The following is a 19,773-nucleotide window of genomic DNA, read 5'->3' as shown; positions in this document are numbered from 1 at the left end:
TGTCACCAGGAATATTCAAATGAAGGGTGGTAACGTCTCTGTTGAAGGTACTGATCTTGTTCTTCAGTTTGAAATGTAAATCAAAGACGGATTTAAGAGTTTTCGCTCCAAAACGACTGGAGAATGGATTCTCTCTTCCTGAATGATTTATAAAACAAACTACTGGTGCTATTTGAAGGTAGAAGGTAGCTCTAATCCTGGGATGCCAAAATGATGTCAATTTTAGAAGCCGGGTCCTCCTTTTTATGGAGATATCAAAAGATGAACTTAAGGTAATGACTTTTACTCTTCAAAAATAGATGGATACCCTTCAGGAAATGAACACTTCAAATGTAAAAACAGCCTTGATTTTCAATTTGGAATGTGCGTGATGTCGCTGAAGCGTGTGCAGCCTGATTGAACGAGCAGGTGTGGCCCGTTAAGAGATGGAGGAGCAGATGGCGAACAGAATCAGACCGAAAAGGAAAAAAAATGCTGTGTTGATTTCTCAAGTTTATTTGATCCGTGGTTATCAAAGACAATGCCCAAGAACATAAGTTATGAAAAAAAAAGCCTTCATGATGGGGACTCTGAGTTTGATATGACATAGCAGTATCATTTTTAAACATAGGCATATTTTTCCTCATTTATTTTAAAACAGCAATGTTAAAAGTAAAAAAACAACAACAACAAAAAAAAAAAACCCAACAAAAAAAAACAAAGAGATGGACAGAAGAGACTGCAGAGATGCCGAAAAAAGGACATTATTCTCGGTGGAGTGCTTCTTTTGGTGAGCCTCAGGACGGCTCCTGTGTCTGTGGTGTGTGCGTGCACCATGAGTTCACCATACTCCACATAATCTTACCATTGTTCACTAGAGGTCACCAGCGGAATGACTGGAGTTCACCATTGTTCCAAGTGCTGGGGGCTGAGGACAGTCCCCACCGTCACCGCCAGTCTCCCGCTGGCCACACAAACACTACTCAGTCGGGAGGAAAGCCGGAAATAAAGACACACACCGCTCAATAACCAGGCACCAGGTCGTGACATGGCCCCTTAGACTTAAACAGCACACACAGGCACGCTTGATCTCACACACACGCACGCGCATCCCTCCACACGCACGCGCGCACACACACTGTACAGTATACAATGCACAAGCCCCTTGCACACAAAATTAAGACCTTTAAAAACACTCGTTTAAAAGCACAATATGGTATTTTAAAATTAATTGCACGTGTAGAGACGAGATGGAGGAAGCACAGTGAGTGGAGGAGGAGGAGGAGGAGGAGGTGGTGGGGGGGAGGGGCAACAGTGAGCATGGCAAGAGGAGGATACAGTACATTCAGTAAACAAAAAAAAAAAAAAACAGGAGAAAAAGGGGAAAAAAAGGCAAGATTAGAATCAAAAACCACTGAAAAGAATTAAATAAAAATCAAAACACCTTTTTCCAGTTTGTCATATTTTTTTTCTCATTGATTCGAAGCTAACTCTGGGGTGTGCCAGTCTTACAGTAGTCCCAGTCTTATCTCTGGAGAGCGAGCTTGGTCAGTTGTGTGGATTTTAATTGTTTTCTTGCTTTATTTAAAATCAATGTTCAACGTCTACGTCTCTACAGACCCAATGTCAGAGCGTTGGGCGGGGGAGTAGTGGTAGGGTGCAAGTCTTCCATGACCTGACATATGCACAGGCATTTACACAAGTGCACACGCACACACACACACTCTCGCAGACACACACACACACACACACTCTCTCACATGAACACAGAGTGCATTCTCATTCCCATCACCCCTGGGTACAGGCTTTTTCTTTTCTTCTCAGCTTAGCGCACTAAGTACGCCTCTCTCTTCTGTACAAAAGCAGCTTCCTTCCCTGGAATCGGAGTCTGCGTGTTTCTCCTCACTCCTCCTCGTCTTTTACTTATTTATTTTTTTCATTTCCTCTTTTACTTCTTTTGAGAGTTGAGCATTTTGTCTGCCTCGGGGTACGTTGGGTACTTCACGGTCTCGATTTTCTCTTTGACCTTGTAGGAAGGGTAGAGGCCAGTGCGGCCCAGTCTGCGGTTGATGCCTTTGGAGTATCCGTTCCAGTGGTTGCCGGCCACGCCGATCACGTCGCCGGGCTCCAGGGGAATGTCCTCGCTGTTGCGCGGCTGGTGGGGGTAGATGGCGATCTGGTTGTGGGCATTTTGTCCTCCAAAGTAGTAAATGTCATCCAGGGAGTAGAAGAAAGAGGAGGCGTCTGGATGCAGCATCTGCATGATCTCGTAGGCCACACGGCAGACCTGAGGCGGACACAGGACACAGATTCACATTCAGCTGTGGCCCAGGTAAATAAGTACATACACTCGAGTACTGTACTTAAAGGTATACTATGCGTGATGAAAAGCAATCAATCTCCATCATCATTTATGACCCAGTAGAAGTGTGCGATGGTGTGTGCAGCTGCCAGCCAATACCAGCACACAGGTGAGGTCAGGACTCTGTGAACATCAAAGTACCATTTCACGGCCTCTCTAAACGTGGACCGACCTGTGAGGAGAAGGTGCAGACCAGGAAGTCAGTCTGAGACAGGAAGTGGATGTCCAGGATGACTCCTCTCAGCGAGTTCTCGGTGTAGCGGTTGTGAAGGCCCGCCGACCACGAGATGGAGTTATCGCTGATGAACTCATAGTCTGGATACCTGGAAGGGACAGCAAGGCAGGAGGCCGATGAAGTCCAGAGACATGAACGTGGTCTGACACTTAAGGATGAAAACACACTCTCACGTATTCACTGGAAAGTCCGCGTACACACACGCACACACACACGCACACACACTCCTGCACACTGACTTGGTCTTGGCTTCCTGCAGCAGGGAGGGATCGTCAGTGGCCAGGTAAACTCGTTTCTTGTCCACGTGGACGCGCCTGGCCAGATGTTGGAACTGCTCCTCCACATGCAGCATGTACTCCTCGATGGGGTGGAAGGCGGCCTCCGTCCCCACTTTATCTGTCCTCCTCACGTGGACTCTGCAGACAGACAGACAGACAGGGACACAGACAGGGTTACAGACAGCACTTCCCTTTAATATTATTCCATCATGATGGACAGAGGCCTTACACTCGTTCCACCAAGTGTCTTCCAATTGAACTGCACGAGTGTCCTTTTTTACACCGCGAAACAATGTTTGTGCTGTAGGTAACTTTTAGAAAAAATACTTTTTGTCACTATATCCAGACAGTAGTACATGAGACAGATACTCACACTCATCATAAATCTGAATTACAAAGTGAATATCAGATAAAAAGTGGCATCTTGTCCTTGTTCCTTCAAACAAAATGTCTGTGTTCAGACACATTCAGGAAAGAGCGCTGAGACGAAATGGAAAAGAGTTCTGTAGGCTGAAGCATTAAAGAGCAGATCATCTACAAATGAATCGTAATTAAGGAAAACAAGGTGAAGGAAAATCACTGACTGCAGGTAAATACTCAGTAACTCTGAGAGCTGTTGACACACACTGTTCACAATGTTTGGACCCACCTGTTATATTAGTGCTTTTTTCGCTAATGCCCATTTCAAAACAGCTAAAAACTGTATAATGCGGACAACATATGTATTTCCTGACATTTCCATTATTTCGAAGTTTCGAGAATAGCTCTGCTAAAGCGACACACCTGTTACAGCACTTGATACTGAAACAGGAACCTGCTAAGCTTCCCGTTTCTTTGATGACTGACTGCTGATTTCCTCTATGTTCATTCAGCTGATGCTCAGAGGAATCCTTTCTGCCCTTTCAGGTGTCAGTCTGGTTGAACCATTGCAGCATTGAGTTCCCCACGTACAAAACATTTTTTTGCAAACCTTTCATACAAAATAACATCCACTGGTAAAGAGGACTTCCAACCTCAAAGATCGCTCTGGCTGAATCGAGCTTTTGTGGCAGGCGATTCCAAACTTTTTGAACGGTGGTGAACATGTATGTGTTTTATTCATCAAGTCTTTTATTCTTGTCGAGAGAACCCGGTTTTAACTCTACAGTCAGTTTATTCATTGACGTGCATTCATGTGTTGTAACACTTTCAGATACTTGTTCACAACACTGGCGCTTTTCTCTTCCTCTGCTCTTCAGCTTGAACGGCACATTTGGTGAATCTTTCCATTGTTGGTATAATCGCAAAACAAAATTGATGGGACAAAAAAAAACAGGAAAAATAAAAGGCAAACGGTGACAGAGAGGGGAAGTTTGAGAAAGACAGACAGAAATAAGAAACACTACTGTGTGTTTTCAGTGTCCTTGTCATCGCTTCCAGTGAGCAAGGACAAAGAGAGAGCGTTGTCACCGGCTGAGAAGAAGAGCACGGCTCGTAAACGAACAAAGGATGGCCGAGAACGGAGATATTTTATCTGCTGACACGGAGGCATCCCTCAAACTGATGGATGCCGGAGCACCATTTTATTCTGTCCAGCACTATTCAATTACAAAACTAGCCGGCCACATCTGCATTGTGACATCTGGCCTTGAGGAGCAAATGAAAAATTCAAAATCTGAGAGTGAAAAAACTCGTTTTCTTATTGAAGGAAATCGAACAAACACTTCTTTTCCTCTTTCCTCCACGTTCACATCGTCCCTTCTGGGAGCTGCCCAGTGCTACCAGCTGTCTGCTGCTGAGCAAAGGGCCAGCTCCTCTGGAACACCCAGGGTCAGGAGCCTTTTTAAATCAGAGTATTAGTCTTTTACTTCCCTCATTCAGGATTTCCCAGTTGCTTTTGGGCTTCAAACAGCTTCTCTAACCTCAAGGCTGCCTCGAAGTCTTTTGTGAGAACGAGGTGCAGATAGAAAAAGCAAAAAAAAAAAGAAGAAACAATCAGAGGTTCAGAGAAGGAGAACAAACAGGCTGTACCTAATTTCTACCACTTGCCAGTGATCAATCAGAGGCTATTGGGGATGCTTGCCGGAGAAATGGACCCTTTATTTACGTGGCAAATAAAAGCCAAAGAATGGAGAGAGAACAAACGGGTGAGTGGGTGGCGAGGGTGTCGGAGTCTTTCATTGGGCTCCGTCTCTCTGATCAGACGGGGGTCTCGACTCCCAGGCTTTGTTAGCGTCCCTCTCTCCTGCTCCCTCGCCTCTTTCATGTCCGTTTTTTTTTTGTTCCTGTGAACCCTCTTTTTGTCTTGCCCTTTTCTCTCTCCGTCAGAGCAGCAGAGGCCGCGCTGAGGCTTCGCTCTCAGCCATCTCCTCCCTCAGCACTCTCCCACACCAGTGCCACAATAATTCAATTCATTTCTCTCTCTTCGTACAGTACACTGGCAAGGCAGGGCAATCCTCATAGTGGGCGTAAAAGCATACATTAAAGACATCAAACACACCCACACTAGACACAGCAAGCGCTGATCCTTCCAGATTGGGACAATAACATACAGAAAATAGGTTTTTTTCATTTGACACTGACCTCAGCTGACGGAGAATACAGCAGTTCCGGGCTACTTGGCCTTCGAACTGCAGCCTCCATTTGCATTTCAGTCTTTAGAAAACAGCTCGCATCCATAATGTACTTGCTGTAGGATTGCTGCTTATGCAACATGTATTCTGACATCAAAACATGGCAAAGTTGTTCTTGAGATTTAACTGCTCATAATTGCAGGTGGGTGTCGAATTAAAGGAAAGGCCAGCATTAAGTGTCTTAATCGGGCGAGCCTCCAAGCCTCCAAAACAGCTGCAGAGCTCTTAACACAGATTGTCTGTGGAGGTGAAGGGATGAACGGCATTCTTCTGCAAGACATTACCTCATTTGGTGACAGAGAGCGCCGACTAACACATCGCTCCAAAAGCTCCCACAGGGGTTCAACTGGATTGAGATCTTGGGACCGTTGTGGTGACATCACATCACACATCACGCCCAAGCAGCGAGCCCTTACGCCTTGTATGGAAGCGTCCGTATTCTCTACACGTCTCCACTCACATACACACATATATAAACTCATATACATTATGTTTGACACCTATTTTTGACAGACACCACTTCACGAATAACACTCATCATTTACTGATTTCGATCAAAACGCATCTGGATTTTTGTTCAGTCGTCGATCTGTCACAAACAATTTTTCATCTATACTTTTTTTTGTCCCCATGCACCCGTATTCGCTCCATTTCCTGCTGCACGATAGCTCCACTGCTGTAGTTTATTGTAAATTGGTCTCTTTTGCAATGAGCAACAGCTCAGATAATCTTTAAATATTTATAGAAAGATAGTAAAAAAAAAATGGTAAAAATGCAAATTAGTTGCTGATAATGCAGAAAAAGGAAAAACCTCAACGACAGTTTTTTTTTTTAACATCATATAATGACATTCTTGCATTATTATTATGATTATTGTTGTGATTAAAAATACATTGCACACAGTATATTGTAAGTCTCATTCAAACAGAATAGACCTGACACAAGATGTTATACAAAGTACACGCAGTACATTCACCTCCTGATTAAGTGCATTGCTGTGGCCATAACGCCGCTCTGGTATCTACAACAGACGCACTACCCCTACTTTCTTTTTCCTCTCTCTATCCTCACTACCATTAGGGAGCATTAAATGGTGGCAGGATGGAGCTGTGCTGATAGCTGCTTTTAGTCGGAGCCTTCCTGCAGCTCACGTCCTGAGGGAGCAGCAGCGAGAGAGTGCTGCTGGTGGCGGCTGAGACGTGTGGGGGTCGGCTGGCGGTTGCTGGGCGCTCTGGGGACAAGCTGCCTTCCTATCCCTCTTGGTACTCTCTCCATCAAGGCCTGCATCTTCCACTGCTGCCGCCCTCCTGCTTTTTTCTTGCACTGACACTGTGGATCTCTTTCAACCCCATTTTTACATCTCACATTCACCCCCCCCGCCCCGCCTCACCCTTTTCCATACACACACATATCGCCTTCCCCCACAGTGCTGATAGAAGCACACAGGCACTTTGTTGCAACATCAGTGCAGAGTGGAGTGGATGTATCAAGAGCCGGGGAGGGAAGAGGAAAAAAGGGATAAAAACTTTGTTCTACCCAGCACTACATTTCAATAACCCTTTCCCCAGTGATACGGAGGGAGAAAAAGGGTGGGATATATGAGTGTGTGGAGGGGGAAACACAAAGAGCCGTGATAGAGACGTGTGTAACACTGAGAGGCAAGAGAATTGTGGGTAGGGATGTGCACCCGGGGAACGTGAGGGAGAGGTGAGTGTGAAATATAAAAAATTGAAAAATCTTGAAGCGGGATGAACAAATGAAGACGGAGCAACGATCACAAATGAGAGGATGTGAGAGGAGGGGAGACTGAAAAAGTTGGGATGAGTCACAGAAAATTAAACAAAAAAACAAGGTAAAAAAAAAAAAAAAAGGGGGAGGAGAGTCAAAGAGGAGAGAGAGGCAGAAGCTGCTGGGGGTGATGAAAGGCAGAGAGGTAGAAACCAAAGAGAGGAGCATCTGAGAGAAAAAGAGAGGGAGTGTAACAAGAGGGAGTGAGAACTGAGCAGAGCAGGACAGGAAGAGTGAGGAGGAACGGTGACGGTCGCTCGCAGCAAAATGTTAAGAAGAAGGTGAGGAAAAAGAGGAGCTATGAAGGGCGAGAAGCTGGCACAGACACTGTGAACATATGGATGTGAGAGATATGAAGGGGGTGACAGAAGTAAACCAGGCTGATTCAGAAACTATTAGAATATAACTCCTAGCATTCGTTTTAAACTACCTCCTTTACCAGCAGGGTGGAGCCGGCCTCATGGGACGGCGCAGAAACTTTAGACCGTCTCAGCGAACTACCTGAAAGTCATTTCACATACTTTCCCATGACTGACAGTTTACCAGTAATTATGTGCATTGTCCTAATATGGTAAATCCCCTCCCTTCTCTCCTCCAGACAACTGAGGGAAATTATTTGCCAAGTATCTGATCCAGGTTTGAAACGCTGCTCAAAGACGGGTGGAATTATTTATGAGTGAAGAGAGGCTGGCAGACAGCACACGAATGTTCGTTGACTGAGCGTCTGACAGGGATACAGAGAAAAATAAACGAGTAAATAAACAGCTAAACGTGCCCGACCCATTTCTTAGAAGGTGCTATCCGGAGCTGCTTACAGTAGCAGTACTGCGTGTGCTCCCACAGGGGGAGGCCCTCGTGGGAAATGAGCACCTCACACTGATGAATACTTTTCCAATTATGCTGTACTGGACCACAGCAGGTCTCAAATCAGTTTCAAGCTGTGAGAGCAGCGGCACTCTGGAGACGGCACAATGCTGAGTCTGCACGAATCGAAGTCGAGACAATATGAAGGCCTGAAATCGGACCTAGTAATGGCATATTTGGAAGGGCTTGTGTCATCTCATCTGCGCCGTTTCTGCCCAGTTTGATGAAAAATAATATCTAGGTGGTGTATTCAGATATTAGGACACTGAGGTGCTTTGTACGAAATGTCTGCAATGTGGAAGTGCACTTCCATGTGGACTGTTAGAGGACAAGGATGCCATTATTCTATCATTTTAGACACACCGTGGCTGAGGGTCGGTCAGTCTGTCCACCGCTTTGGCCCAGACGGAAACATCCCAGCAACTATTATTTAATTTACAAGTATTTTCTACCTTTACCTTCACCTTTACATCTAGCGCCACCATCAGGCTGATATTTGTGGTTGGAGTGAAACGTCTCAACAACCATTGACACTCACGTTCTCCTCAGGATGAATTACAGCAGCTTCAGTGATCCCTTTGTCTTCCATTTAGCGTAAACATCAGGTCAAAATTTTAAATTGTTAACGATAAAATACCAGCTAAGCAAACAGCCCTCCCATCATCTTCAGCTGTGCTTTGTGATTAGCGCTAATTAGCAAATTTTAGCATGCTAACATGCTAAATATGGTGCGTGTTAGCATTGTCATTGTGAGCATATTAGCATGCCGATGTTAGCGTGGTACAGCCTTGCAGAGAGGAGCTAGCATGGCCAAACCTACAACGTGTTATTCTGTCTCTCAGTACTCACTGACTTCTCTCGTGTCGGAGGCTCTCAGCCTTATGCTCCTTCATTCCTCCTGAAAATGTAAGCTTTAAAAAAAGATCTCAAATATGAGGCTCAGCAATATCCCAGAACAGCCGGGCATTGTGGGTGCACCTCATGGGGTATGAGGGGTTAACTCAAAATAAACTTGCTAAACGGTTCCTTGTAATTAAGCAGCATGTCATCCAGTGCAGGAGTGCAGCTCATTTATGTGTTTTTAATAGTTTTTGGACAAGAATAGAGCTCCATGGAGGAATAAGCTATATCAGGCTTTGGTCACACAGACAATAATTGCTGGAAGGAAATAATAATTGTTGTTTTTGGTCTTTTCATGGGATTTGTTGACAATAGACAAAAAAAGTATAGGATATAGGCAGTCTGATCCTTTCATTAACAAAGGCCATTGAAGATAAAAGAAAAGCTGCCAGGCTCTTCATTTTTAATGCGTCCATTAAGCTTCTCTTTCCTCATCTCTTCGCTTTTACTGATTTTAAAGTCAGTCAGCTATTTATTCAGCATTCAGATTTATAACTGCTTTAACAACAATATAAGTCAGATCAGGATTTGGTACCCAGATCCTCATTATTAAATGACTGGGATTAGACTAGACTAGAGACTATAAAACCCTCATGGAGACATTAATACATGGAAGGAGACCGAATCAGACATATCATATCACCACTGTTAGAAAAACAGAGTGACGAGGGCAGAATGATGAAATTTCTCGAACAAGTTGATTTGCATGAATATGAGCTGCATGAGTGTAAAGCAGTGAAGTAATGAACGAGCAAAAGCTTTCCAAGGATAAAGGTAGAAAATTAAGCAAACAAAACACTAGCATCAAATTAAATTACTTTTAATACTATTGTATTAACCTCGTATTAACCTCACCCAAAGCACTGTTTGTATTGCACCACAGCCCTCACGGCTACGTTTTGTTTTCTTCTTCCTATGCCTTCTGTTTGCTTTGATTGTGAAGCACTTCGAAATTGTAGAGATTTGCTATAGAGACAAAGGACTTACTATTTACGTGTTTATAACCGCGAAAGAGGAGAAGACAAAGCCACACACAGTGAGGAGTGACGGCTCAGTGTGCTTACCCGATGATGGGGTGTTTGAAGCCCAGCTTGGCGGTGCTCTGCTGGATCTCCTTCTCCAGCCACGCCTGCGGGCGAACCAGGTACTTGACAAACTGGGACACCCACCAGACGGAGGGGTCGCCGTGCAGACGATGCAGGCGTGGGGCCAGGTCCTCGGGGATCGCCAGGGGCAGGTAGGGGGGCCGAGGGTGGAGACTGTCCACTATAGGCAACTCCACAACCTGGACGTCCTTATCATGTGCCTCTCCTGGATGGGCCAAAGAGGAGCAAACAGTGTGTAAGACATTCAGGAATTAATACTTACATGACACAAAACAGGGGTCATCAGTATCCCAGAGCAAAGCAATGACTTCAGGTTGCTTTGTTTTGTCCAACTGATGGTCCAAAACCCAAAGATATCCCATTTAGAATACAGAGGAAAGCAACAAATGCTCAAATTTCCATCCATTAGCTACAGCTGCTCAGATGCTGGGGAGAAATGAAATATAATGTAAAAAGTGCAGGATTTGTAGTATGTATGTCCTTGATTTTGAATGCTTATCAGACACCAAAACGCTGCACAGTGCTGTATAATACTGAGAGGATTTCATAACTGTGGAAAGTTACAGTACTGCATCTGACATCATTCCATCCCTCTGTGCGCCCGTCGTGAGGTAAACAGCTGAAATACACTGTTCACGTTACAAAGTCATCTACCATGTGTGCTCGCAGTGGCCAACGCGGTGCCTCGCCAGATGATGTCACTTTGTCATCCAGTAAACGTTGAGCCAGGTTCAGCTTTGTCGGTCTGTCGGCCTGAACGTGGCCTTTGGGAGTTTTTCTCCTGATCCAGACTGAGGCTGTATGGATAGAGGGTGTGCTGTGCTGTGCAGACTTTAAAGACCTTTTAAGCAAATTTGTGATTTTTGGATTTTTCTGTCAAATCTGTTGGATCTGTCAAACTGTCAAACATCTGTAGCTTTACAGTTGTTCTTACAGAGATAACGACTGAATATTACAATACTCTGTGAAAAATACAAATATGCTGTGATGCTGATATTCCAGCATAATTCCTCAGCCTTATTATATTAATTCCCGTTCTGTTTCCCGCATGAATCCAAATCCCTCAGCCTCTGCGAGTCCAGCTTTTGTGACTGACAGCTGCTCTTTGCCTGTCCTTGCTTAAAGGCCAAGGTAAGCTCCTTTCTATCAAGGCTGTGTACAGCCAGGGGCTGATGCAAGGACCTGGATTGGTGCTCTGGCATTGGCCCCTTCAGGCTGAGTCCTGCTTGGCAGAAGCCCTGGGTGGAAGGTGGAGTACGGCTGATTATGAAGGTCACCTCTCTGGGCAACAGTGAGCCCCTTGGGCACTGCTAGACCTCCATACATTCAAGGCCAACGGTCCATTCACAAAGACACATACATGACACCTGCATGTGTGAACAAAGGTGGAAGACACGCAAACAGGCATGTACCCACACACAGAAATGTACATGAAAAAGCACATGCATGGGGTCTTGTGAAAGGCAGAAAAGAAAGTGATCCAACAGTGGCAACTAATGGGGATTCAAATAAAACAATAAAAAGAAATGTGCATTCTCATACACACTCACACCCTCTCTCTCTCTCACACACACAAACACACAGAGCCCAGCTAATCTCATCTCACCAGAAGGGATATGCCTGGCAGACAAAACCTTCACTCTCTTTCAGTCTTAAAACCCGAGGAGTGTTTTTTTGTCCGTGTGTGTGCGTGCGTAAAGCCCCGATTTCCGTAAAAACAAGTTTGAGGCCTGTGTTCTGTCAGACTAAAGTGGCTTCTCTAACTGCCACAGACAGGCCCTAATACGGCTGCAAACACATCCACGACACACTTCCAAATAAATGGCATAATGACTCATTAAAAATGGCCTTTCACAGAAGGGGTACATAAAAAACATGTTAAAAACAAGGACAGAAACAGAGGCTTCAATTTGTGTGTGTGTTTGCCTGAGCATGAACTGAATATAAATTGGTAGGAGCATTAAATATTGAACAGAAAAAATATTCCCAGGCCTGTCTTTGCTTATATAACAGCATTGGCATGATTCACATAAGGGGGAATGGGCATATTTTGAGGCCTGCACTTCTTGGCACAAATGTACAGATATGCAGTATGTCTTCCTCCCACAGCTACTTAATTAGATCACAAAGCTCTTCTAAATTTCATCACAACTCTCTGCATAGATTGCCTCCATGCATGCATCATGACTTAAAAGCATATAGGTCTGCACTGACACTGAATCCTTGCTCTTTATTTTAAAGCTATGATGTATACTGGGCCTAATAAATATTTCACAAGATTAACACAACTATGAAACGGGAGAAGCAGGAGTGACACCAACCAGACACAAAATATGGAGCCTTTCCATTCATAATACATTTGAGACCGAGTTTATGAACTTGGGGAACTCTTGTTCCAGTCTTTACATGGCAGGGAACATTATGTTTCTCCTGCTGCTCTCAGACTCACTCATAAGGCAGTAATATCTCTACAGAGATCCTCAAAGGAATATACTCTCTTTGGCAAATTAGCTCTTTGATCAATGAACCATTGTTCCACAAGAAGACTGGTTTCCCCTTTGTGCGTTCAGAATTCAGTCTGCTGTGCCCGGCCTGTGAGATGGTGCTAAGCTCTCTCGTGTTGTCCACTGAACATAAAAGTTGTAGTAAAAAAGCAACGTGCACCAATGGGCCAAACAGAGAGTAAAGCTGGGTATTTAAAACTCATTACTTTCTTTTAGTACTGACAGAAATATGTCTGTAGCGTAAAGAATCTAAAATTGTCAAGCATTAAAAACTGGCACTGAACGTCTGTTCAGATTTGTAGTCAGAATTCTTCACTCTAATTCAAGAAATGCTTTTTGCACGCAGCTGGTATCCGACATAAGAACCGATATTTGGGTACTGTATTGCCACGATTATGCAGTCCTAACAGAGAGGGAGGAGGGTCGACCTTTATCAATGTTCCCGTTTCATAATTAGAATGTAATAAAACAGATTCAGATTCGTAATCTAGTTCCTAATTAAAAACAATAATTTGTCAACTTTAAATTGTATTTCACTCAGACAAAGTTTTTGTCAGGTTGCTTGTGTTTAAAAAACATTTACCAGTTCAGAATTTTGATTTCTTTCGTTAACCCTCTGAAACACCTGCCAGCGGGTTTGAAAAGCATGTTTTCCTTCACCTCATCTATCAAAGCCAGGAAACAGACATCATCGCCTGATTCTCAAATTTCCAACGGTCCTTGAATGAAACGTGTGCAACGGAGGCTTCCATCCATCCATATCTGTAACATTTCAGGTCACTTGGAAAAATTTACCATAGACAGATTTTAAGAAATTCAACTTGCATTTGTTCTTTTTTATGATTTGTGTCATTGTAACTGTGTTATACTGCACTGAAGACATTTTTGAGTTCTCCCTTCTTCCAGCCATGCCTGTGCTGTCTCCACAGAGGTGCAGGATTGTTTACTGCAGTGAAAGTGGAGCCCACAGTGAGTAAAAACATTTCGTAGGAAAAACAAGTTGATATCTCTGAGGTATCGAAAAGTATTATCATTATGTCCTGATATTTGAATAAAATACATGTCTATTTCCATCCTGTAACATGAACATGAAACTTTTCTCCTCTCAATTATTTGCTCTTTTCTTGTTCTGACACAAAGCGGATCATAGAGGGGTACTCTGTGTGTTCTGTGGATTTTCTCATTTCCCATTTGCAGAAGGAAAATCAGCATCTCCCATAATGACTTTATTGCTATCTTTGATTTTCCCCCCAAGCTATATGTTTTCCTGACAGAAATACCCTGTCACAGATGGATATACTATGCATCTTCTCTCTTTCTATAAATGCCTCACATCCTAGGGGAGGCACTTAAGATAAAGTGGGCTAACCATGTAAAGATAAATGAGGAATTGTGGAATCTGGTAAGGCTGCTACACAGAATACCAACAAAGTCAATTTCCCATACAAACACAAGGCTAGGCAAGCGATACGAAGACTTGTCAGTGCAGAGCATCGGCAGCAGTGAGCACATTTCCGTGTGAAGGTGATCAGGATTGGTGGCATTTACAACAAAATGATACAGCAGAGACAGGATGATAAGGGTTCAGAAGTAATTCAGTGTCCTAAAAAAGATCCCTGCCAACCAGACAGTATGCACAACCCTCTTCATTTGCATGGCAGGTAACGAACACTGGTTACCCACAAAAGGACATGTCATCTTTTAACATAACGCTCGGCACATTGCAAGTTCAAGAGACCCGTATTCATTACATGCGAATGCGGTACCTGTCCTGGCATGGACAAATACAGATGTTCCACCTAATTAATGACATATTCAATGTATACCTAGTTATTAATCCAAGGATTTAGCATCCCTTTGTGCTACAGTGCCCCAAGGAGTGTTCTTGCCTGCACTGTTAACAAAACAGGCATTACCACAAGCATAGCCACGCACTCATTAGGCTTGCATTAGCTATGCCTAGCTAGTTAGCCGGCGTGGTCGATGGAAAACACTGCCTCTGCGTACTGCAAAACTTTAAAGAATTGAGAATGCTAAAAGGTGTGGGAGGGGAGTGGCATTTGTACTGAATTGGCTGTTGACTGCGAGCGGCCAGATGGCATATATGGATCTATAGGAGGCTTTTTCTAAGACAGACACCAGAGACAGACATTAGATAGTGGAAAAGGACACATGAAAGGCAGGAGAATAAGAGAAGGAAGGTGCTGGGAGAGCAGGAGATAAAAAGGGAGAGCCCAGGAGAGCACAAGTCAAATGAAGCGATAGGAGAAAAATGAAGAGCTGAAAGGATGCTGCGATGAGAACAAGAAAGCAATGAGAAAGACACCGATAGTGAGGGAGAGGGAGAGGCCGGCTCAGTCTCATCCCTCAAATCATCACTGATCTTCATTTACAATTGCTTTGGTTTGGTCAGCTCAGCACCGGTAAACACACTTATACTGCAGGGCTCTCCTGTAATCGCATTAAAAATCTCAATTTCGATTCATGCCTCTATGCAATCTCATTCATAATGAATCTGCTACCATTTCATTCGTGGGGAGATCCATTTCTCTCAAACAAGCATATCCATCTTCAGCCTTAAGTATTCTGGAGCAGGTACACATATGAACCACCTTATGCTTGAATGTGCTGTTCATTATGGAGAGTCCATGACTGGCTCAGAATTCTAATAACACACATAAATAATCAGAAAAACAGTCTGCAGTCATGCACACTGCAGTCAGCGTGCTAACATGCTAATGTTCTGCAGGTATGATGTCTGCCATGTTCACCGCCCTGTAGTTTAGTGAGTTATGATTACATTTAATCACACTCTCCTTCGTCATAGACCGAATACCAAGAAAACACAAGAAACGCTGAACATTCTGGAAGTTCTTCATAGTGACACATGTATTTGTTCTCATGCGTAACAACGAGTTCAACTTGACTTTGATGTTGGAAGGTATGCGTCTACCTTAATGTCGCAGGCTTGGCGGCAGCTGCAGGGCTTCAGCTGGTGAAGCACATTCCAGTCATGTCACATGAGACTGAGGCACGCTGGACTTGGCATGTGCACGTTGCTCGTCACTGTGTTGTAGGCTATCATTACTTATTGTGAATTGTCACACAGTCCTCATGCAAGCAAGGAGATGAATTGGACTGATTCATTAATGGCTGGGAGCGTCACTGCATTGCTTGAATAACGGCTGCAGGGCTCAACAGTAATGGTTGCTATTGGAAAGCATTTTGATTAACTGGTGACCCAATTCTTGACCTTTGCCATCAGTGGCAACCACGTGTAAAAAATATGAAAATGTGTACCCAAAACTAAATACATTTTTCATATTTGTTACATAAGTGATATCTAATGAGTGCACGTGTTGCATGCATTTACACACGCACAGGCGTCTGTTGTAGGCGAAGCAAATAAAGCTGTCTGACTGCGGGGTGAGAAGCTCGACAAACGCTTCGACATTATGAACAAATGTGCAGATGAATTCAAAGAGACAGAACCAGACGAACCTGAACGAAAAACAAAAAGGAAATTATCCCCGTATGCATCTATATAAACGCTCAGTCAGTTTAAGCAGACTTTCACTTGCATGCATTAGATGTGTTAATATAAGACCCTTTCCTCAGTCTATGCAACAACCTGTGGCTGCAACAGTCTTCCTCAGTTATGTATAATTATAATAGCTGAAATTGATTCCTGGGGTCTTAGATGGTCCACGCTGAAAGATTTTCTCTCTATACAGGAACTGGTGAATCAAAACTGTGCAAAGAACAGATAACAGACAGCACTTGTGCAAATATGATTCCCTGCGATCTCTGTCTCTGTCAGACACTACAAGTAGAAACTTACTGTAGGTCAGAGGAGCGGGCTGTTTACTGAAATCACATTACAGGATTTCTTGGCAACGAACCCTTTGAACAATAACCTGCTGCTGCTACACTGGATGCCAAAGTGCTTTAACGGGAACTGCATAGTCCTGCTTAGCCAGGGAATTCACACTTTGTTTTCGCTGTAGCAGCACAAAAGAGGGGTCTGGCAGACGCTATCTTTTAGCTGGGATAGTCAAAATAAAAAAGCGAGGGCTATTTGATTTCCAAGCAACCAATCACAGTCGGCGAAGGCAGCACTGAGGCTATGACTGCGTGCAGCTCATTATGCCTGTTATGTGTGTGTGTGCCTACCTGACCAGTGTCCAGTGGTGGCTCCAGAGCGGTCGGTGCAGGTGTTACTGACGGGCAGGAAGACGGTCTCCCAGCCTCCCGGGGCGTAGCGCCAGTTGTGAGACTCCAGGATGAGCGTGCGCTGGGTGCCATAAGCGATCATGAAGCAGTAGACGACATGGTGGAGCTGGCAGCCATAACCACAGCCCTTATTGATGTTACACACCAGCTTTCTCGCCTTACTGCAGTCTGGGGGGTTCTAGGAGGAGGAGAGCAAGGAATGTTTCAACAGTTTTTTATTGCTTGACCTTCGTCTTGGTTCTCTCAAAGCCCTGCTCTCTGACTTGTAATAACACATGGCTGATATTGTTTTCTTTGTTCCCTTTGTCCGTCTGTCTCATCCTCCACTTCGCTCTGATTCTACACCTGTTCACCGTATTTCTCGCTTTGCTTTTCTCTCTTTACCTGCCACTTTCTTTTCCTCTTCTCCCTCTGTGATAACCTTGTAAATTCCTCTTTTACTATCTCTTCCCTCTCTTTGTTCTACCGCTTTTCTTATTGTTAAAAGATAAAACTGGCGACATTCTATATTTTTCTGTTTTATCGTAGCAAGTGGGTTGGGTGGTTGGATGAATATATTGGCCACTGTCTGAGTCCATCGTCATTTTTTCTTCTTTTTCCGATTTCCTTTATTTTATTTAGCTAATTTAATGGTCTGTCTCTGCTCAGCGACAGACTCTCATACAGTGAACTAACCCAGTAGCACAAAGAAGCAGCAGGGAAAACAGTGTGACGAGCCAGAACATTTTCACATCCAGCCTGGTGAATTAAGGGTTTATTTCAACCAAACTGGAGTTTAGATCCCACACAGACTGTAAATATTCACTAGAGCACATAATGTGGATTAAACTACATTTGAAACGCCCCCCACAAAGTCACTCCTGTCCTGTTTGAGACCTATACTGAAAATTACTGAGCCTGTATTAAAAGTAAAAGCTGTTCTTAAAGATTTACATTAATACAAATCTTGAGACTTTGTGCCACTGAAAAGTGACGGGAGTCAGAAAGCATTGAGAAACGGACCTACGCTAACAATGCTAACATGCTGATGTATAGCAGATATGATGCTTACAATGTTTACCATCTTAGCGCAGTGTGTTAGCATGCTAACATTTGCCAGTTAGCACTAAACACAAAGTACAGCTGAAGCTGATGGATATTATCAGTGTTTCGAGCTAAATGCTAACATCAGCATGCTGACATGCTCGATGCTAACAGTGGAAAGACAAACCAAGATGGTTTTGGTGAGTTTTCTTTCATTTCTGTCAAGTTTGAATGAGGTTTAACTTGTTTTCCGATGAGTTAAGAAGGCAATTAAGCTAGTTAGTTCAGTCAAAGAGAGAAGGGTGTATTTCTCTAAATAATAAGGAAAATAAGCACAAGAATATTTACTTTCTTAACATTTTATGGGTTGTTTTGTTATAAGACTAATAAATAAATACAGCAGACTTGGCACTCACACACATCTCCCAGCTGAGCTGTTCTCAGAAATCATCAGGCCTTTTTTAAAATAAACGATACATTTGTGACCAGTTTTTTAAGATTAAAGTCTCCAGTAGGAAGCAACGGGCTGGAAGCAGACGGGAGAAGTCGGAAAGTATTGACAGATGGCCTAACTCATTGGCTTTGGGTTTTCCTGGGTTTTGCTGACAATAATAAAAAAAAACAGAATATCTCTAGCCTTATCCTTTAATATCTCTTCCTCCTTAATCTCTTTTTTTGTTGCTCTTGCATCCCTTCATTCCTTCACTTGTCACTGCCGCTTTTACTTCTTTTCCCTGCCTTTTTCATCATTTTACCCTCTCCCCTCCCGCCTATTTTCTACCACTCTTTCTTTCCTCATACCCCTTTCTCTCTGACTCCCCCCCCCCCCCCCCCCCCCCCCCCCCCCCCCCCCCCCCCCCCCAAATCCCTCATCCCATAAATTAGCCTCAATATCACACAAAGTCAAAGAGGGGAAGAATACCAAATGAGAGGCACTGGGGGAAGAAACAAGGATTTTTCATTTTAGTCTAAAAAAAAAAAAAAAACAACAAAAAAGTGGAAACCAACAGAGTGACACATGCTGTGTTGTCGATGAGTCGCCGGGCGGTTTGTGATTCGCTCGGCAGCCGGTCTGAGCGACTCCGCAACGCTCGTGCCAACCAGCTTCCTAAACAGCAATTAGCGGCTGATGGGAGTGTTTTCCTCATTAGGCTGCTGCAGCTGTGGATGGTTCACAGTAATCAGGCCGCACGACACCCACCGGCTAACGCTGCCTATCACACACGAGCAGGAGAAGACGAGGAAGAGAGGGAGGAGGAGGAGGAGAGGAGAGAGAAGCGAAGAGGAAAGCGATGAGAGGATAAAAGAAACAAGTGGCGATGAAACAAGAAAGAGGACGGAGGGCAATACAAAAAAAAGAGGGGCAAGGAGAGGAGAGGACAGGCTCCTTTAGGTGCTGAAAACCGATCACCACCACTGCTGTTCAATAACACGAACAGAGCACAGCAGCCATCGAGCTGACAGAGCAAGCCACAGGTGTTTCCTCAGAGTTACAGGCTGCCGGTTCACAACTACCCACATAGACGTAAGCTAACTTCCCATGCTAATAACCTACAGTGGCTGACCAAAAGAGCACGCGTGAAGCTTTCCTCTCGACAGAGCTCGGCATCTGAGCACACGGCGATCAATGCGTGGCACGAGCCACGTGTCATGGCGGCCACCATTGGATTCCCGGTTGATAATGATGAGGCTGGAACGACTCCGAACCGCTGAGAGACTCGGTTCAAGGATAATGACGGCGGATGCGTGCACAAAGGCAGCCTCTGAGTACCGCTCTGTACTGTAGGTTAAGTGCCTGTTTAAATGGTGTGCTTTTTGAGTGTGAAAAACAGAGGCAGTCGCAGAGTGATTCAGCTCAGAGAGACCACAGTGACATTGTTTATGTAGGG

General features: G+C 44.2%; 1 protein-coding gene across 1 annotated transcript in view; it reads right to left on the bottom strand.

Moving 5' to 3' along the window:
* Nucleotides 1–472: 472 nt before the first annotated feature.
* Nucleotides 473–19,773, bottom strand: part of fut8b (fucosyltransferase 8b (alpha (1,6) fucosyltransferase)) — an 80,194-nt gene continuing 60,893 nt past the window's right edge. The window contains exons 6-10 of the mRNA XM_076755687.1: nucleotides 16,802–17,039; nucleotides 10,083–10,329; nucleotides 2,816–2,992; nucleotides 2,514–2,664; nucleotides 473–2,266 (exon numbers count right to left, since the gene is read on the bottom strand). Coding sequence (XP_076611802.1) covers nucleotides 1,928–2,266; nucleotides 2,514–2,664; nucleotides 2,816–2,992; nucleotides 10,083–10,329; nucleotides 16,802–17,039 — 1,152 coding nt within the window. The 3' untranslated portion in view covers nucleotides 473–1,927. The remainder of the gene's footprint in view (nucleotides 2,267–2,513; nucleotides 2,665–2,815; nucleotides 2,993–10,082; nucleotides 10,330–16,801; nucleotides 17,040–19,773) is intronic.

The sequence above is a fragment of the Chaetodon auriga genome, chromosome 18 (genome assembly GCF_051107435.1).
Source record: "Chaetodon auriga isolate fChaAug3 chromosome 18, fChaAug3.hap1, whole genome shotgun sequence".
In the NCBI taxonomy this organism is placed as follows: domain Eukaryota; kingdom Metazoa; phylum Chordata; class Actinopteri; order Chaetodontiformes; family Chaetodontidae; genus Chaetodon; species Chaetodon auriga.
This window is presented reverse-complemented; position numbering and strand designations above follow the sequence as displayed.